Below are 17,306 nucleotides of genomic sequence, written 5' to 3'. Positions count from 1 at the left end.
GCATTTAGGGGGAGAGAGAGTGCGTAGCCTTTTTTTTTTTTTAGGGTAATATATATTTTATTATAATAATAATAATAATAAAAATATTATTATTATTATTATTATTATCTCTCCGTCTCCTTTTTTTTTGACGAACACTTCATCGTAGCGAAATGAAATTCTCCCCTAGGTAAATTCGACGTTCCGGACGCGACCGCACTGTCCGTTTCATCGTTCGGGATCGTTCAGACCACCTTTTTAGCTATTTGGGTCAAAACGATAATTTGCGCATTTTTACCTCGCCCGTGAAATTGTGGTGCAACGAACGCTCTTTTTAAGTGGAATCAACGTTCCGGACTCACTCGCGTGGTCCGTTTCGTTATTCGGGGTTGTTCGGACCACTTTTTTAGTAATCGAGTCCAAAATGATAATTTGCGCATTTTTAGCCCGCACACGAAGAGTTAACGACATGGACGTCTTCCTTAGGTAATATAGACGTCTCAGACACACATAACATAAAAAATTGATGCCAACAGTACCGCGGCCAGCCGTTTTAATGTTTAGGCTCAGTTGGAAAATCTTAGAGCCGCGACTAGCCATCTTCATATTTGGGCTAAGCTGGACGATCTTAGCGTCGTGGCTAGTCGTCTTCATATTTTGGCTCAAACGGGTTTTGGCTCAAACGGGCAATCAGACGATCTTGTCGATTTAATGTTTAGGCTCAATCGGGTTTGAGTGTCTTAACAATGTCAGAGTTGAGCGATATTGGGCTCGTTGGATTCCTCCTGCCAAGAGGCTATATTCGACCATAAATCTACCAGATTCAACATCTGTTTGACTTTCCAAATATGTCTGAAAAGCTCTCAAAAGCAGTTTAATGACTTGATCGGGGCTTGATTTAGTTCAAATTAGACCAAATTTGGTATCATCGGGTCTGTCTCATTGAACCAGTCAGTTGACTATAAGTATGTTGAAATCGAAGTTTTTGATGACTTCTACTTGAAGTTTGAATGTTTCTTGATAAAAAATTTGACTCGAGATTTGTGGTATAGCTCGAAATTTGCGTCATTTAATAAATTAATGAATATGATTATTTTGCAATATTGTAGATGTGATAATTTTGTCCATTAATTAATTATATAATGGCCGGCCCCCAAACAAAACCCCAAAAGAACTGTGCTGCCATATGGCGAATTTTACAGAATTTATCTACCTCTCTTCCTCTTTTATTTTTATAATTATTTATTTATATAAACCTTTTGACATGACATCTGCTGCATCTTCTTTCCATTGCTACTACAAGAGAAAGCAGAAATTGCCTCCCTCAGAACATGAGAATAATAAGGTATGACTTCTTTCATGACTTTCTCTGAGATCCACTAGAGAGAGAAACTTTCTAATCTGTTTTGTTAGCTTAATCATAGTAATTATTTAGCATGCTAATCAGTTTTAATCATGGTAACATAATCATATTATTCATGGATGATATTACCTTGTTCATTATTATTATTATTATTATTCACATAAAGGGTTTCTATGTAATATGATTTAATTAAAATACCTCAAAAGCATATTTGATGGATATTAAAGTAGTGTAAATTTCCATATACTCCTACAAAATACTCTCAACATTAACTATTAGAATAAAAGGGCTAATCACATGTGGTTGTGTGCACCCTTTGAACTTGAGTTTTAATGCTTTCACCTCATTAGAGCTATAGCATTACTTACAATTAAAAAAAGGGAATATTTACATACACATATACTACTCAATTCTTATATATTTATAGATTTAATACCTAAAGTTCAATTCTTTACATAAATGTCACTTACATAAATGTTTCCTTCACTTTGCATGAAAAGGTGTATTTCACTTTTTTTAAGTTAAAACAGTTGTATTTCTTATGTTAGATGTTAGATATATAAATACATAGAAATACATAGAAATTGAGTAATATGCATGTAAATTTCTCAAAAAAAAAAAAAAAAATTATTTTATCGATTGAATGTATTGTCTTGTTATCTTTCCTATTTACAAAAGTGGTCACATAAAAGCTTTTTTTTAATGCAATTGAAAGTACTTTTTATAAGAATGATGTCTATTTGTTTTTCTACCAAATATAGCATGCACATGCTTTGTGATTCATGATTAGGAAAAGAGCTTACTCAATTTTATGTTATAGAATTATAAAATTATCCACTTTGAATATTCCTAAGAAGTATATCATCTTTTTGTTTTAGTGATAATTCAAACTTCTATAAGCAAAATTTTCTCTTTCTATCCCATCTTTTCATTCGCATTCTCTCTCATCTCATTTTCTCCTCAAATCTTCACCAAAGGTCAATATTGCAATATACTTCCATGCCAAATAATATCCATGCATCAACTTTTATAGTGACTAATCAAATGCAGACTACCTAATTTATTTAAAACCAACTGTAATATTTTTGGACTTTCATACAAGAAACTTGAAACATACCTCACAGCATAATTTATAAATCTCCTAACATACTTTTGACCATTCACATAAGATATTTAAAATTGAACTCATCATATGTTTCATGCATTAAACTAATACCTATCAAACGATTACATTATGCAAAGTAGATAAAAAGTTGAATCAATTGATATCTTATTCTTACATCAGAATGCTTTCATAGGCATATAAATAATCTTTTTTATTTGTTACAATCCTCTTATCAATTTCAGTGAAAGGATAACAAAGAAAGGTTTACTCTACCCTATAATTGGTCTTGTAGTATGTATGACAGTCATCAACATATCCTTTGGAGGCTTTGGAACTCATGATAAGGAATCACAGAAGAGGTTTGTAAGAACAGAAGGAACTCAATTCATCATTAATGGAGAGCCATTCTACGTTAATGGTTGGAACTCATATTGGTTGTTAACTCAGTCCGTGGAGGAGAGAAACATGATTAGGATTACTGCAATGTTTGAATCTGCTATTGCTATGGGACTTACAGTTTGCAGGACTTGGGCTTTCAATGATGGAGCCTACAATGCTCTTCAAGTTTCTCCTGGAAGATTTGATGAAAGAGTTTTTAAGGTCTTCATTTGCTCTCTCTCCCTCTCTCTCTCTCTCTCTATCTATCTATCTTGTTATCATATACTTAATAAATGATAAAAGAGAGATTTACATGTATAACACTTAAAAGTATTATATTGATATATTGACATTCAAAACTTTCCATTTGCTAAACTATCACTTAATTCAACTTCTATTAAAATCCTTAAATGCCAATTTGTTGCTTCACTCGCTCCTACACAAAATATAAAAACCCTCGACGTTGAAGAAAATGTGAGAAAGTCAAGATAGTATTTTACATGGAGAGCATCAACAAAGCCAACATGTATTTAAGATCATGACAAAGTCTTGCTGCTAGAATAGTCATCAAAAGACATGAAAGTATGTGAAGGACAAACAATAGTGAAGATGTGAGAGAGTTGCAAGGTGAAGTGAGAAAGTCACTAAGTGATTTTGCCAAAGAAAGTGCATTGATGGGACCTGTGTGATGCAAAGGAAAGTTGACAAAGAGTGCGAGAAATCTGATATTTTTTATGTTACTTAAAGTGTTGAATGTTACATAAATAAATGATACTTGTTGTAAGGGGCGGAATCAACATCCTTCTTATAGGGGACAAATTTTTTTTACTTCCTCGTTATGATTCTCAAGGAAATGAAGCAGTTTAAAAAAAAAATTTCATTCAGATGATTCATTATGACAAAATACAATACACCTTACCTAGTCTGCCTTTGCTTGTGGGGAGAGAAGCGTAGAGATGCACAAAAACCGATTTGATAGATGAAGCAAAACTTTGAAGATCAGCGCACATAACAAGAAAAAAAAAACACAAGATTTAACATGAAAAAAACTAGAGGTAAACCCCTATAAAGAAACTAAGGAGAATTGTACAAATTACATCACACTCAAGCCTTTTCAAACATTGGAATAGTTGAAGAAGCGCTTCTCTTTTCTTCAGCGTAAGAGAAATCGAAATAGTATACCCTCAAATCAGCAAAACTAAAACTTTAATGAAAGAACGACTCAATTTTGGTTACTGATGTCAAGGTAAATTGATAGTCAACACTCTAACGGGCGTTGCGACACTGCATCAAGAACATTGCAGTGTCGTGCTCTCAAATCCAGAATCTCGACTGAGTGTTGCATCTATGCGCTACGACGCCTCCCTTCGAAAGCTAGAGTGTCGTGCTCTCGAATTATAACTTGTACTAGGTGTTTTGTGCTATCTTAGAAAAAAAATTGTTGCCCCAGTACCCCCAGCCAAACTCACCATCAAGCATGATAGACAAAACTGCTCTGTATGAACAATTGATCAACAAAACCAAACTTCACATAATGACAACACTTTTAATGTTAAATATCTAAATATGATTAGCTTCAAATGCTATATATGTAAATCCTCTACTATCAAAACAAATACACAACTATATATCATTGAAGCAAACACATTGATGAATTTGGCAGGGATTGGACAGAGTGATTGTAGAAGCACAAAGGCATGGAATCAAGCTGCTGCTAAGTCTGAGCAATGACTGGTCTGATTTTGGTGGCAAAATACAGTATGCAAAATGGGCCAAGGAGGCTGGACTCAACCCTAACACTAACTCAAACGACTCCTTCTTCTTTGATCCATACATTCGTGGCTATTTCAAAAACTATCTCAAGGTATGAATGTAAACATTAAATTTTTGTTTTTTGCATAAATATTTAAAATTATTAAATTTAATCACATATAATAGTTAAAAATATATGGAAATTTCGAATTCCCCGCACAGTTCTTATGTATTTACATATCTAACAGCTAAATTTTTTACATCGCATGAAAAACATCACTATTGTTAACTTTTTAGAAGTGAAATATATATTTTCATGCATAAATTTTTTATAATAAAATGATATAAATGTGAATATGAAACTTTTAGGTGTTAGATATGTAAATACATAACGAATTCGGTCATATCCATGCAAATTTCTATTTATAGTTTCCTTTCTTGTTGATTTGGAAGAGTGATTTTATCCATGCAATTATTTTAGGGGCATTTACATACATACCACCCAATTTCTACGCATTTACATATCTAACACCTAAACTTCTTTACATTTATACCACCAAAATCTTTCATATCACATAGAAAAAGTAAAACATGCATTCTCATGAATGGCATATATGTAAAAATCAAAGTTGATATGTTAAATAAGTAAATACATAAGAATCAAGTGGTACATATGTAAATCTTCCATATTATTTTATTTCAACAGTAAAATTCATATTCTGATTTATACATATATTGTTTTAATGAATAGACTATAATAACCAGAAGAAACCATTTAACTGGAATTGAATACAGAGATGATCCAACCATCTTTGCATGGGAGCTCATGAACGAACCTCGCTGCGAGTCCGATCCATCCGGACGCACTTTACAGGCATGAATTTACTCACAATTTCTTTGCATGTGATGTTTACATAAATAAATAAATAATTGTTTTCCTCTCTCGTTGCAAATTCAAATTTTCATTAATATGTTTAATTGTTTGAATCATGCAGCATTGGATCGAAGAGATGGCGAGTTATGTAAAAACTATAGATAAGAAGCATCTCCTAACGGTCGGCTTGGAGGGATTCTACGGCCCCTCCAGTCCTCACAAATTCAAATTCAATCCGACAGAGGATTCCAAAAATCTGGGATCTGATTTTATTCCGAATTCTGAAGTTGCAGACATAGATTTCACCTCTGTTCATATATATCCAGATATGTGGTAAGAAAAACAAACAATTACGCGAAACAATTTTGTTTTTTTGATCGAGTAAAGTGCGAAAATAGTCCCCGACTATTTACACGGGATCGTTTTAGAACTTTTTTTTTTCCATTCTAAGAGGATGCAAGTAAGGTCAATCTTCTGAAACTCACTTTCTGAAAAATGACAAATGAGTTCTAATTATGGTAAGTTCTGTTTTGTGTCCATGATACTGGTATATCACACAAAAAAATATAAAGAGGCATTTGCATGCATACCACCCAAATGCTATGTATTTATATATCAACACCTAAACTTGATTTTTTTTACATTTATACCGCCCAAATCTTTCATATCACTTCTAAAGTAACATTATTTTGACTTTTACAAACTAAAATACACTCCTTCATACAATATAACATGACATGTACGTAAAAATTGAAGTATACGTCTTAGATATGTAAACATATAAGAATTGACTGGTATGAATGTAAATCTTCCAATTATAAAACACACACTGAGCCAAACAAGCACAAGACTAATTTCAGCCAAATTTATCATAAAACTAAACTCAGTTCATGTTAATAAAACATGTAAAACAAAATAACGATAGATGTTGTTACTGAAAGAAGAGAATGCAATAATTTACAGGCTGCCTGCAAACAAAAGTTTGCCTGACAGTTCATGTTAATAAAACATGTAAAACAAAATGACCATAGATGTTACTGAAAGAAGAGAATGCAAAAATTTACAGGCTGCCTGCAAACAAAAGTTTGCCTGAGAAGAAAAGATTTGTTTCCAACTGGGTCATCTCCCACATCAAAGATGGAGAACAAGTGCTAAAAAAACCGGTTTTGTTCACAGAATTTGGACTTTCAGCAAAGAGAAACAGCATTAGCTACAGCCAACGAGATGAGTTCTACAAACACATATTTGATCTCATATATAACTCTGCACTGCAGAAAGGAGCTGGAGCTGGATCTTTTATCTGGCAACTATTTGTGGATGGCATGGATGAATTTTCAGATGAATTTGGGGTTGTTCCTAAGAAAAGGCCTTCACTTTATTGGCTGTTAAAGGTGCAATCTTGCAGGTTAGCAAAGGTTTCTCACGTCGAGAAATGGGAATGGTTTCCCTCACTTTTTCGATCGGAGAAAGATTCAGTTTGGCGAGCAGCAGAAGTATATTGCTGAAAAAGCGGTATTTTGGTTTGTGAATTTGTGAAGAAATGGATGTTTGGAAGTGGTTTTGAGGTCTTCATAGGATCAATGGGGATTTCATTGATGTTAGTTCAGTCAATGTAGATTAAATAATGAAGAGGTTGGAAAAAAACTTGTTTTCTTTATGATCAGAAATGTTTACATTGTGTGCCTCGAGTTATAATGGAGAAAATGATGAAGAAATATAGTGTTTTTTAGAATGGAGTTATGTGGGGTTGTTTGCTTTTATGACAATCTTATGTTATTTATATAAAGTGCCAAATTAGCTCTTAGAATGTATAAAATTATTAAATTAGCCCCTATACACCTTCAATATGGGCTAAAATAATTCCCAGAGAGGATTATTTTAGCCCATCTTTTATGAAAATTGGGACTAAAATGACCCCAACAAAATGTCAGGGGACCATTTTGACACATTTCTTGATTTATATGTATGCAACAGAATTTGTGTTTGATTTGAGGGAAAGTTGTCAAGCAAAGAAAATTTATTGTACTTCAAAGTTAAGTTTTCTCACAAATATGCTACCATGCAAGTGAAGCGAGGTTCACCATATTTTGTTTGGAATAAGTAACTTTGGTATCCTAATCTCTAAAAATAGGTCTTCTATTTAAGATTTAACAAAACAAACAAATATTTCCAGATTAGTTCAATGATTCCCTTCTCTATCGAGGAATAAAAAATAATGAGAGAATAAATCTTCAAAATTTTGACTCGCATAGGTGAGTTGACGCACATAATATTATCGATCATATAGATTCAAGAGAAGTTTTGGTCATAACAGCTAATGAGTTTGGAGCAAAATGTTTCATATACTAAGAGAAGTTTTGGCAGAAACTTGCCTAAGGGTAATAATTGACAAATGAGGAGATGAAAATCATTTTAAATCCAAGAAAATCTTCTATCCGGTATAGTTCCAACTCAGGCATTGCTGCACTAAATTAAACATAACAGCAGAATAATTTCAATAATGTAAGTCCCTGATTAAATCAATATCAATAAACCAAACGTGACCCTTTCAGCTGTAGAATCATGCCTATTATCATCTAATATACAAAATACATCACAGTATAACTAACAATGATAAATATGTTCGGATGAATCTATAAACAAAGTTATCTTCGAAACTTTCGGTGCATAAGGATGTTGAAATACAGAAACTTACCATTGCATAAAATGTATTCTTCTCCAAGGTTAATATGAACCAACTCAAAACTTCATGTGACCTCCAACTTAATGCTTGTTGTTCTAGCCAACCCCACTGTTGTTCTAGTCCACATCCTTGATATTGCTGCCCAGACAGCCATTCCACAGCTGTTTCTACTGCTTCTTGTCCGGACTGCTAGAAATAGTTGTCTTGTTGTTTCCAGCTTGCTAGCCGCCTTTTTGCCACCACCCCGGAGGTCCAAACCCAAACCGGCACTACCTATGCCCTATTATCTGATATTTCTCATTGTTATTTGCTTTTAGTTTGTTGTATTTTATTTATGGTTTATAAAATTAGTGGTGGTTGTATTGTGCTTCTCCTCACCTTATTTCCAAACAGATTTCAATATCATTTGGTATCAAAACTAGTCCAACCCTGATACCATCCTAGGATGACCTAAAACCACCAAAACACAGTCAAATCTTGACTTAAACCTAATCCCTAGCTGATTTCAAAATCAGCAACCTTTTTTTTTTTCCTGCACCCTAAATCAGCCCAATAAACCCTCATTCGCCTTCCAAACCTAAACCCTAGCTATGCCACCAAAGAGCAAGTGTCAGAAGTAGATCGGAAACTAACCATGGAAGAGATGTCATAAGAAATCCACTGACTTTAACAAATATTTGTGGAGGAAAACATGAAGAGATCGCCGTCGATTGTAATAGTGATATTCAAAGAGGAGGGAAGAAAATTTGCATTCTTTCATAAGGATGATTCCAGTGAAGATGATGATAGGCCACGACGCATTAGGATTCAGTATCAAAGGAGTTTGAGAGATGGGGTGATTCTTGGAGGACACGGAGACATGGGGTGAAGTATGCTTGCTGGATTTCGATGGCAAGATGAATTCAGATAGCTTCATTGTGTAATTGCAGATTGTTGATAAAATTTTTTAGTATAAGGACGCACCGGTTGATAAGCGGGTGAAGCCCCTGCTACCATAAAGCTGGAGATGTGTGCCTTATTATGGTTGGAGAATCTAAAGAGAGTAAGACAGAGAGAAGGTAGGAACAATATCACAACTTGGGAGAAGATAAAGAATAATATGTAGAGGAAATATCTACCTCCGCACTACCATTGGAACGTGTTCTTGAGACTACGTAATTTACATCAATGGAAGTTGTCAGTAGATGAGTTCACGACGAAATTTGGGCAGCTCATGCTAAAATGTGAGTTGAGAGAGCCAGAGAAGAGCACCATAGCCATGTATTTGGAAGGCCTTCAGTCAGACATAAGCCATATCGTTCAACTGCAGCTTTGTTGGTCGTTGAGTGATGTTTAGACATTGGCTCTGAAGGTGAAGAAATAGCAGAAGCAGATAAAGACCCCGCTATTATTAAAACAGTCACCCATATTAGGAGCCAGTAGTACACCTGAGAAAGGTGTGAAAAATGATTAGAAATGTGATAGAATTTATCAGAGTGAGAAGAAAAGCGATAAGAGCAGTACACTCAATACAGAGCCCGCAAGGTGGAAGCTAGTACTCCTGCCAAACACAACATGTCCACTTCTTCTACCTCCAACAAAGATAGTAGCTTTTCTCAAAGATATTGGTACAGAAGACAAAAGATAGTGAGGATGTGCAGGAGTACTAGCTTCCAACCGATGAGGGCGAGGTGTTTGTGGTTCAATGGGTCCTTCAGATTGAGCTATGAGTGAGCAGCAGTGACTTCACCAAAACATCTTTTATACCCGTTGCACTGTGAGGGAAAGGTGTGCAAACTTATCATTGATAGAGATAATTGTGAGAATATGATATCTACACAGATGGTGGACAAGTTGAGTCTCACTCAAAGATATTTCGAGGGGATTAATTGCATGATCAGGTGTGACTGACATCATTTTTTATTGGACATCAGTTGCATAATCAGGTGTGATGTGATATTGTACCCATGAACACCTGTCACATCCTGTTGAGGAGACCACGACAGTTTGATCACAACTCAACATGATGGGTTCAAAAACACTTACTTCATCATCAATGATAGAATGCACGTAGTTCTCCTATCTTATGCAGAGTCTGAGGTTAAAGATAGTCTTGCCATGAGAGAGGCGTCAGTGAGAACAGTTTTTGTGATGCTTGAGGGTGGTGTGATAGAAGAGATAACATCAGACACAGAACTACCATTATAGAGAGAGTTTCAAAATGTCATAACCGACAGCATACTGCCAGCCGCTAGGGTTGTCACCGTTAGGGGAGGCTCAACATATCTTCACTTCAAAAGAGGAATAAATCAATCTTGAACTACTATTATATGACTTTGCAGAGTATGCTTGACATGAAGTTCCAGTTCAGTTCAAGAATGTACACACAAGTGGTTGCATGGATAGAGATGGTTGCTCGCAATTCGAAAAACCGTCTCAAGTGTTTTGTGTGACAGTGCATCCGTCAGTAAGATCCAGGTGTTTTTAGAGATGCAATCAAATACCCTACAATCTCGTGAGGTAACAACATTTTTGCCACCTTTAATGTGGCTAGCCTGAAGCCATATTATGAGTCAGAAGCAAGGTCGAATCTCCACCAACCCAGGTAGACTGACGCGAGGGCTGAGCTAGACCCTGGACCGATTCTGTCCAGGTTTAGGGAGGCTTGGTCGACCCTCTCTAGGCCTAGGGTTGGTGCATAATTAGAGCGGGGGGCCACCCCTAATTGTAGTAGGTCTACTTAATTGTTTCTTTAATGTTTAGGGTTTATTTTTTGATTCATTTGAGTTTGAAGAGCCATGAGCTCTTCTTTTCTCTTTCTAGAGTTATATCCTAGGGTCTCAAGTGATGCTCCAGTTGTATCTTGATCACCAAGTAGTGTTTATCCTTCCTGTACCTTTCTCTCATCATTTCCCATGTTGCTCCCACATCCCATTCATTGTTTGCACGTTGTCATCGCCCAGAAAGCAAAAAACTTGATGTTTTTTGTGTCCAACCTACTTTGTTGCCAGCCAGAGACAGCAGTGATCTTGTTGCCGCCACCTAGAACAATCTTCCCACGATTATACCTGCTTGCCCACTTGCCGCCGCCACCCCAAACCGCCAGCTCCCACGTTCTTGTTGCTGCTGCTGCAAGGACAACCACTCCGCAGCTGTTTCTGCTGCTTGCTTGCTGTTCAGAGTCTTGGAACACTTGTCTTGCTATTTTCAGCTTGCTAGCCATCTCTTTTCCAACGTCCCATAGGTCAAAACCCTAACCAGCACCATCTACACCATATTCCCTATTATTTCCCATGTTATTTGCTTTCAGATTATTGTATTTCAATTTCTGGTTTCTATAAAATTACTAGTGGTCGTGTTATGTTTCTCCTCACCTTATTTCCATACCAATTTCGGTATATATATATATATATATATATATATATATATTGTGGCTCCTTACACGTTAATAAAGAAAAATATTATAGATTTGGGGAGGGACAGTGGATTCCCATCTAAAAATAAAATAAAATACATCATAATCCTAGGGGTTCCACTATCCACAGTACAACTCCACGCAAAATGAAAAATAAATGTAAAACCATAAAATGTCTACTAAGAGAAAAAGTATACCCAAGATTTAAGTGGGATTTAGACAACAAACTCTAGTGATTAGCCTATGTCAAAAGCAAGCTGGACACCACAGCTCAATCATTTCATTAACACAATTAAACTCGTTTATAAATTAAACCACATGATCGAGTGGGTTTGACAAACCTAACCAGGTTTAATAAACCAAGCCAGGATAGTTACGTCAACACTCACCAACTCTAACAATCTGACAAGTCTCAGCTGGTTTTCAACTATGTTTTGAAATTTCAAATGCTACTATGCTGGTGCAAAATTTAAGCTCTTTAAAACCCAAATTATCAATTATTGTAGGTTCATAATCAAATCACAATCACATAGATATCATTTTTTTTCTTTATTTCCTTCCTCACCCTAACAATAAATACAAAATAATTTACCAATTTAAGAATCAGAAACTAATGGGAACTAGTATTGTTCGGAATCAAAAGCAGCGGAATCACTTGTGGATCCATACTCCCTAACATCACTCCCAAACATACCTGATTGCATATTGCTTACTGAGGTTGTAGCCTGATCTTGAAGATTCCCCCCAAAACCATGGCCAAGACTGTCTCTGAAACGATACGGATCCGGAATGAAGTCAGGGATTGGAGATTCTCCGGTGAGCATTTTCACCACATTCGACATTGAAGGTCTATGAGCTGGTGATGAATGTGCGCATTGAATGGCCACCTTGATCACGCCCAAAGCTTCATTTTGATTATATTCTGTTTCCAGCCTCTTATCAACAAGAGAGAGCAAGTCCCCTTTCTCTTTTGCTAAATGTGCCTACCAAATGAAAATGATCACTTCGTAAACCAGAGGATAATGTTTCTGTGTTACATTATGGGGCATTTACATAAATAGCACAGAATTTTTATATAATTACATATCCAAAACCTAAACTTTGTTTTTTGTACTTATACAAACCAAATATTTTATATCACATCAGAAGTCCAGCTATTTTGCCTTTTAAAAAGATAAAATACACCTTTTAAAATATAGGCAAGGGGCCATATATATGTAATCAAAAAAGTCCATTGACAATTTAGATAGATACATTTTAGACTCTGAGTTTATAAAAGCGCTGAATTAATGCCATGCTTTTTTGATGAGGTCTAAAATAGTCCTCTCTAGAGACTATTTTAACCAATATTGAAAGGGCTTGGAGACTAAACTGTCACTTTTATAAACTCTGGGATTAAATGACCCTCTGCAAAGAGTCAGGGGACAATTTTAACCTCTCTCTCTCTATACACACACACACACACACACACACACACACACACACATAACCATGCATATAAATATGTATGTATATGTACATGTATATTTGTATATGTATAGATATATGCATGTGTGTGTGTGTGTATTTATATTTATATATTTATATATATATGATAACAAAAAAAAAAAAAAACCACTGAATGAATGCTAAAATCTAGGGATGGCAATTTAAATACTCCTGGTCTTGCAAGTTTACCACGTCCAGAAGATGATATTGGTCTTCATTAGTATAGCTGGAGACGCACTTCCCAGTTACAATCTCTAATGCAACAATGCCGAAGCTGTAGACATCCGCCTTCTCAGTCAAGTAGCCTCGTGTTGCATACTCAGGTGCCATATATCCACTACCAGAAATAGGCCACAACTATGAGATGTTGTTAAATGGAGTTTAAACACAAGAAAATTTTGAAAAATAATAATACAATGCTCACGTGATGATGGATAGTACTTAAAAATGAAGACATTTTAAATAAAAAAAGAAAAAAGAGAAACATAATATTTAAGAGATTAATAAATGAGGGTTATAAGAATCGTTTCTTTTACTATAGTATATTAAAAAGAGTTAGCCCACACAATGATAATAATAAGAATAAATATTACTAGTTTATAAGAAACTGAATGGAAAGGAGAAAAATCTCAATACACTGAGGAATGTATTAAGCTGTTGTATGTTGGAAATGCTAATAATAGAAATGAGGTGATAATCATCATCATAATCATATGGCTTCAAAAATTCATGCCCGGCTCTTCGGAGAGTGTTTGTATTTGGTTTTGGGTCAAATCTTTAAATAGCACATTAAATATTTTAGATAAAATATTATCCAGAGTTCTCACCACATTTTGCAAGGCGTAAATGATCAAATTCCAAATTTCTCATAAGAGCAAACCCCTACAGCTAATTAACTTTTCTATTGGATAGTGAAAACTTTGATTAAGGCTACTAATTAGGTGCTAAGTATCTAGCATATAGTAGTAAGAGTGATCTATATATTGCTAATAGTAATAAAACATTTTATTTTTGTCGTCAAATTAGTAAAAAAAAGTTGAGAAGTCTTAAAAGAAAATTAACGGTGAAAAATCAGCAAGTCCTGAGATATCCCAATTGAAGTGTGAAAGTATTTAAGAGATTTGGGAGTTTTTTGGCTTTCTAAACTCTTTAATATTATTTTAAAAACTAAAAAGATGCATGAGGAGAGATACCCGAGGAGTGAAGGAAGAGTATTTTGATACCATTTTTAAGAAAGGAGATGCACAAGAGTGTGCAAATTATATAAGAATTGGGTTGATGTGCCATGCTTTAAAATTATGGGAGAGGGTAATTGAACATAAGTTAAGATGCGATACAAAAATTTTTCATAATTAAATTTGGATTTATGGTGGGCAGGTCTCCCATGGAAGCTATATATTTATTGAGAGGTTTGATGGAGAAGTAAAGAGAGTAAGAAGGATCTACATATGATTTTTATTGATTTTAAAAAAGCTTACGATAAGGTTTCAAAAGGAGTCTTTTTGGAAAGTTCTAGAGAAGAAAAGTGTTGATATGACTTATATTCAAGTCATTAAAGATATGTATACTAGAATTGTTACTTGTGTTCAAACAGAAGGAGAATTGACCAAGTATTTTACTGTTTCAGTTGGCTTACATCAGGGACCGACTTTAAGCCAGTATCTTTTTCCTTTAGTTATGGATGCTCTTACTGGGCATTTACAAGAGGATGTACCTTCGTGTATGTTTTTCATTGATGATACTCTTATTGTTAATAAGACTAGAGAAAATGTTCAGGAAAAACTTAAATTATGGAGGTTTACGTTGGAGCCTAAAGGCCTTCATTTGAGTAGATATAAAGCTGAATACATACAATGTAAGTTTAGTAACAGTAGCTCTAATGACAGAGTTGTAACTTTAGGTGATCAAATCATTAAAAGGTGTTAACATTTTAACATTGGAGCCTAAAGGCCTAGTGTGTGATAGAAAAGAACAACTTAAACTTAAAAGGAAAATTTTATATGATGGTGGTGAGACCAACAATGTTCTATGGCGCAAAATGTTGGCCTTTAAAAGATAAGCGTAAAACAAAGTTAAGTGTTGCTGAGATGAGAATGCTTAGGTGGATGAGTGGCTTGACACTTAGAGACAAAATGTGAAATGAATATATTTATGATAGGGGTGGTGTAGCTCCAGTAGCAACATATAATCTGATTAGGAGAGTAGATCTTTTAGATTCGACTTATGTTAAGAAAGGCAGAGGTAGACCTAAAAAGACTTGGGCATAAGTATAAAAAACAATCTTAATCTATTAAATTAAATAAAAACATGACACTAAATAGGATGCAATGGAGAAGAAGGATTCATGTAGCCGACCACACTTAGTGGGATAAAGGCTTCTTGTTGTTGTGTTGTTGTTAGAATACCTTAAGGTTGTATGCAAACAGAAAAGAAAAAATAACATTTAGCAAATCTTATTGTTAAAAATAAAACTGTAGGCCTAAAATGGTAAGTTGATTGTGTTAGACTATCGGAGAAGAACTTATGCCATTAAATAATATAAATTTTGTTGACTCCAACACTTGTGTTGTTGAGAATAGAACTTATAAAGGACTTACAATCCTGCTATATAGAAAGATGGACTGCTGAAGAGCAAACATAGCTTGATGGGATTGAGTTTCGCTTAAAAAAAAGATTTTTGCATTTTCAATTAGTTGCAAGTATTTTAAAAAAAAATGCACATTTCTAAGAGCAAGAATAGTTCAATCTCATCTCATGCAACGTTCTCAAACTTTAAATTGAAGCGTTTAGCTCCTTTTTTGGAGCACATGTATAGATTTAAATTGATGATGTGCATATTTTTAGTTCACTTGCATGATGTATTGCACAATTCTTAGGGAGCTTTCGTGATGCATTTGCATGTTTTTGGTGGCATTTTAATAGAGTTCAAAAGTTATCTCATGTCATGTGTGCAATACATTTCAATATATATATATATATATATATATATTCATGGCACCCTGCCCACAGCAAAATCACAAGAGGTTCCAAAACTAGAAAATACTGAAAAGTACATTAGAGACATAAAGAAAAGCCTAAAAATGCTGAAATACATAGTATCAGGTGGCTAAAGAGCAACCCAATTTGGTTTTGTCTCTGCCTCTAGTTCTAGGAAAAGAGCAAGCTAATAAGTTGGTAAGATGATTGTCATTGTCAGTAGTAACCAATGTATCATCCAATATGTTCCCGAGCTGGAGTCGGCCTCCATTCTTTTTCTTCCTCCTAGAATAGACCTGTCATTTCTCTTCCGAAGATTGCCTCAACTGATCTTGGTCTAAGGTGTGCTGGAGATGTGCAGATTGTTGAACATTAGAAGCAACTACATGTTGTACCTGTTGATCTGTTATTGGATCAAACGAGCACTCTCGTGTGTCTTGGCATGTAAGTGAATCTTCTTCAATAACAGTGGGTGGTATAAGCATAATTGGATCTGTAACTGTAATATATTGTTCTTCTTCAGAAATTGCGGTGTTGGGAAGAGGATCAGGTTGCTTTTTCTCAACAAAGATAATAGGTGGTTGTTTTTTAGCGATATTCAGTCTTAGATGAGGATGCAAACGATAGGAAATAGTAGAGTTGTGGTCAAACATATTACAATGAGAGCAATAAGGAGGATGTGGTTCCATTTCAACCTTTTGTCAGTTCCCGTTGTGCATAGTGTCAATCCATATCACATCTGAAGCTGGTTGAATGATATCTCTCTCAACTAACACACAAGCCACAAAGAGTCTAGTGACAGCAAGCGTAGAGCTATCCACCTTGAGAGATTTACCGTAAGCAGTTGCTAAAGAGTAGAGGCTTTTTCATGTTGAACAGATGTAATTTTAATCCCGAAAACTTTATCCATACAGGAATGATAGGGGACTCCGCTTTTGGATCAAAACCGACAGTCCACTTAAAAATTTTCATAAAACGATTGTCAATCTTGATTGTTTTTTAAGAGAAAATGCCAGTGTAATCGACATCATGAGATAGCTGAATAAGTATATGTCTACCGTCAAGTAGTCCAATGTTCCAACTGCCCAATAGTTTCATAGCATCAAACTCCTTCTTAATGATCTCCAGTTTTTGGTGACCATAAACAAATTTTCCCACTAGAGAAAAACGCCAAGAAGGCGCAAGAGTACCAGTTTTAACCTCTTTGAGAATAAGTGCAGACATCCCATTTTTTTTCCAAGTTTTTTAATAAAAGTGTGATCGCCTCCACCTTCAAGAGCCTCGTGGAAAGATTCTGGAACATTGCAGGACTTA

At 35.0% G+C, this 17,306-nt stretch overlaps 2 protein-coding genes across 2 annotated transcripts in view; one reads left to right on the top strand and one right to left on the bottom strand.

Moving 5' to 3' along the window:
- The first annotated feature begins 448 nt into the window (after positions 1 to 448).
- Positions 449 to 7,196, top strand: LOC110021312 (mannan endo-1,4-beta-mannosidase 2-like). The gene is made up of 6 exons (XM_020719755.1): positions 449 to 465; positions 2,690 to 3,047; positions 4,489 to 4,689; positions 5,329 to 5,451; positions 5,573 to 5,784; positions 6,518 to 7,196. The coding sequence occupies exons 1-6, from the start codon at positions 449 to 451 to the stop codon at positions 6,954 to 6,956; spliced, it is 1,350 nt and encodes a 449-aa protein (XP_020575414.1). The 3' UTR covers positions 6,957 to 7,196.
- Positions 7,197 to 11,982: 4,786 nt separating this feature from the next.
- Positions 11,983 to 17,306, bottom strand: part of LOC110021305 (probable leucine-rich repeat receptor-like serine/threonine-protein kinase At3g14840) — a gene marked incomplete at its 5' end in the record, with an annotated part of 55,547 nt that continues 50,223 nt past the window's right edge. Inside the window, 2 exon segments of the mRNA XM_020719747.1 lie at positions 11,983 to 12,511; positions 13,206 to 13,353. Coding sequence (XP_020575406.1) covers positions 12,149 to 12,511; positions 13,206 to 13,353 — 511 coding nt within the window. The 3' untranslated portion in view covers positions 11,983 to 12,148.

This window comes from Phalaenopsis equestris, unplaced genomic scaffold, assembly GCF_001263595.1.
Source record: "Phalaenopsis equestris unplaced genomic scaffold, ASM126359v1 Scaffold000132, whole genome shotgun sequence".
In the NCBI taxonomy this organism is placed as follows: domain Eukaryota; kingdom Viridiplantae; phylum Streptophyta; class Magnoliopsida; order Asparagales; family Orchidaceae; genus Phalaenopsis; species Phalaenopsis equestris.
Note: the sequence above shows the minus strand (reverse complement) of the source record. Positions and strands in the feature narration are given on the sequence as shown.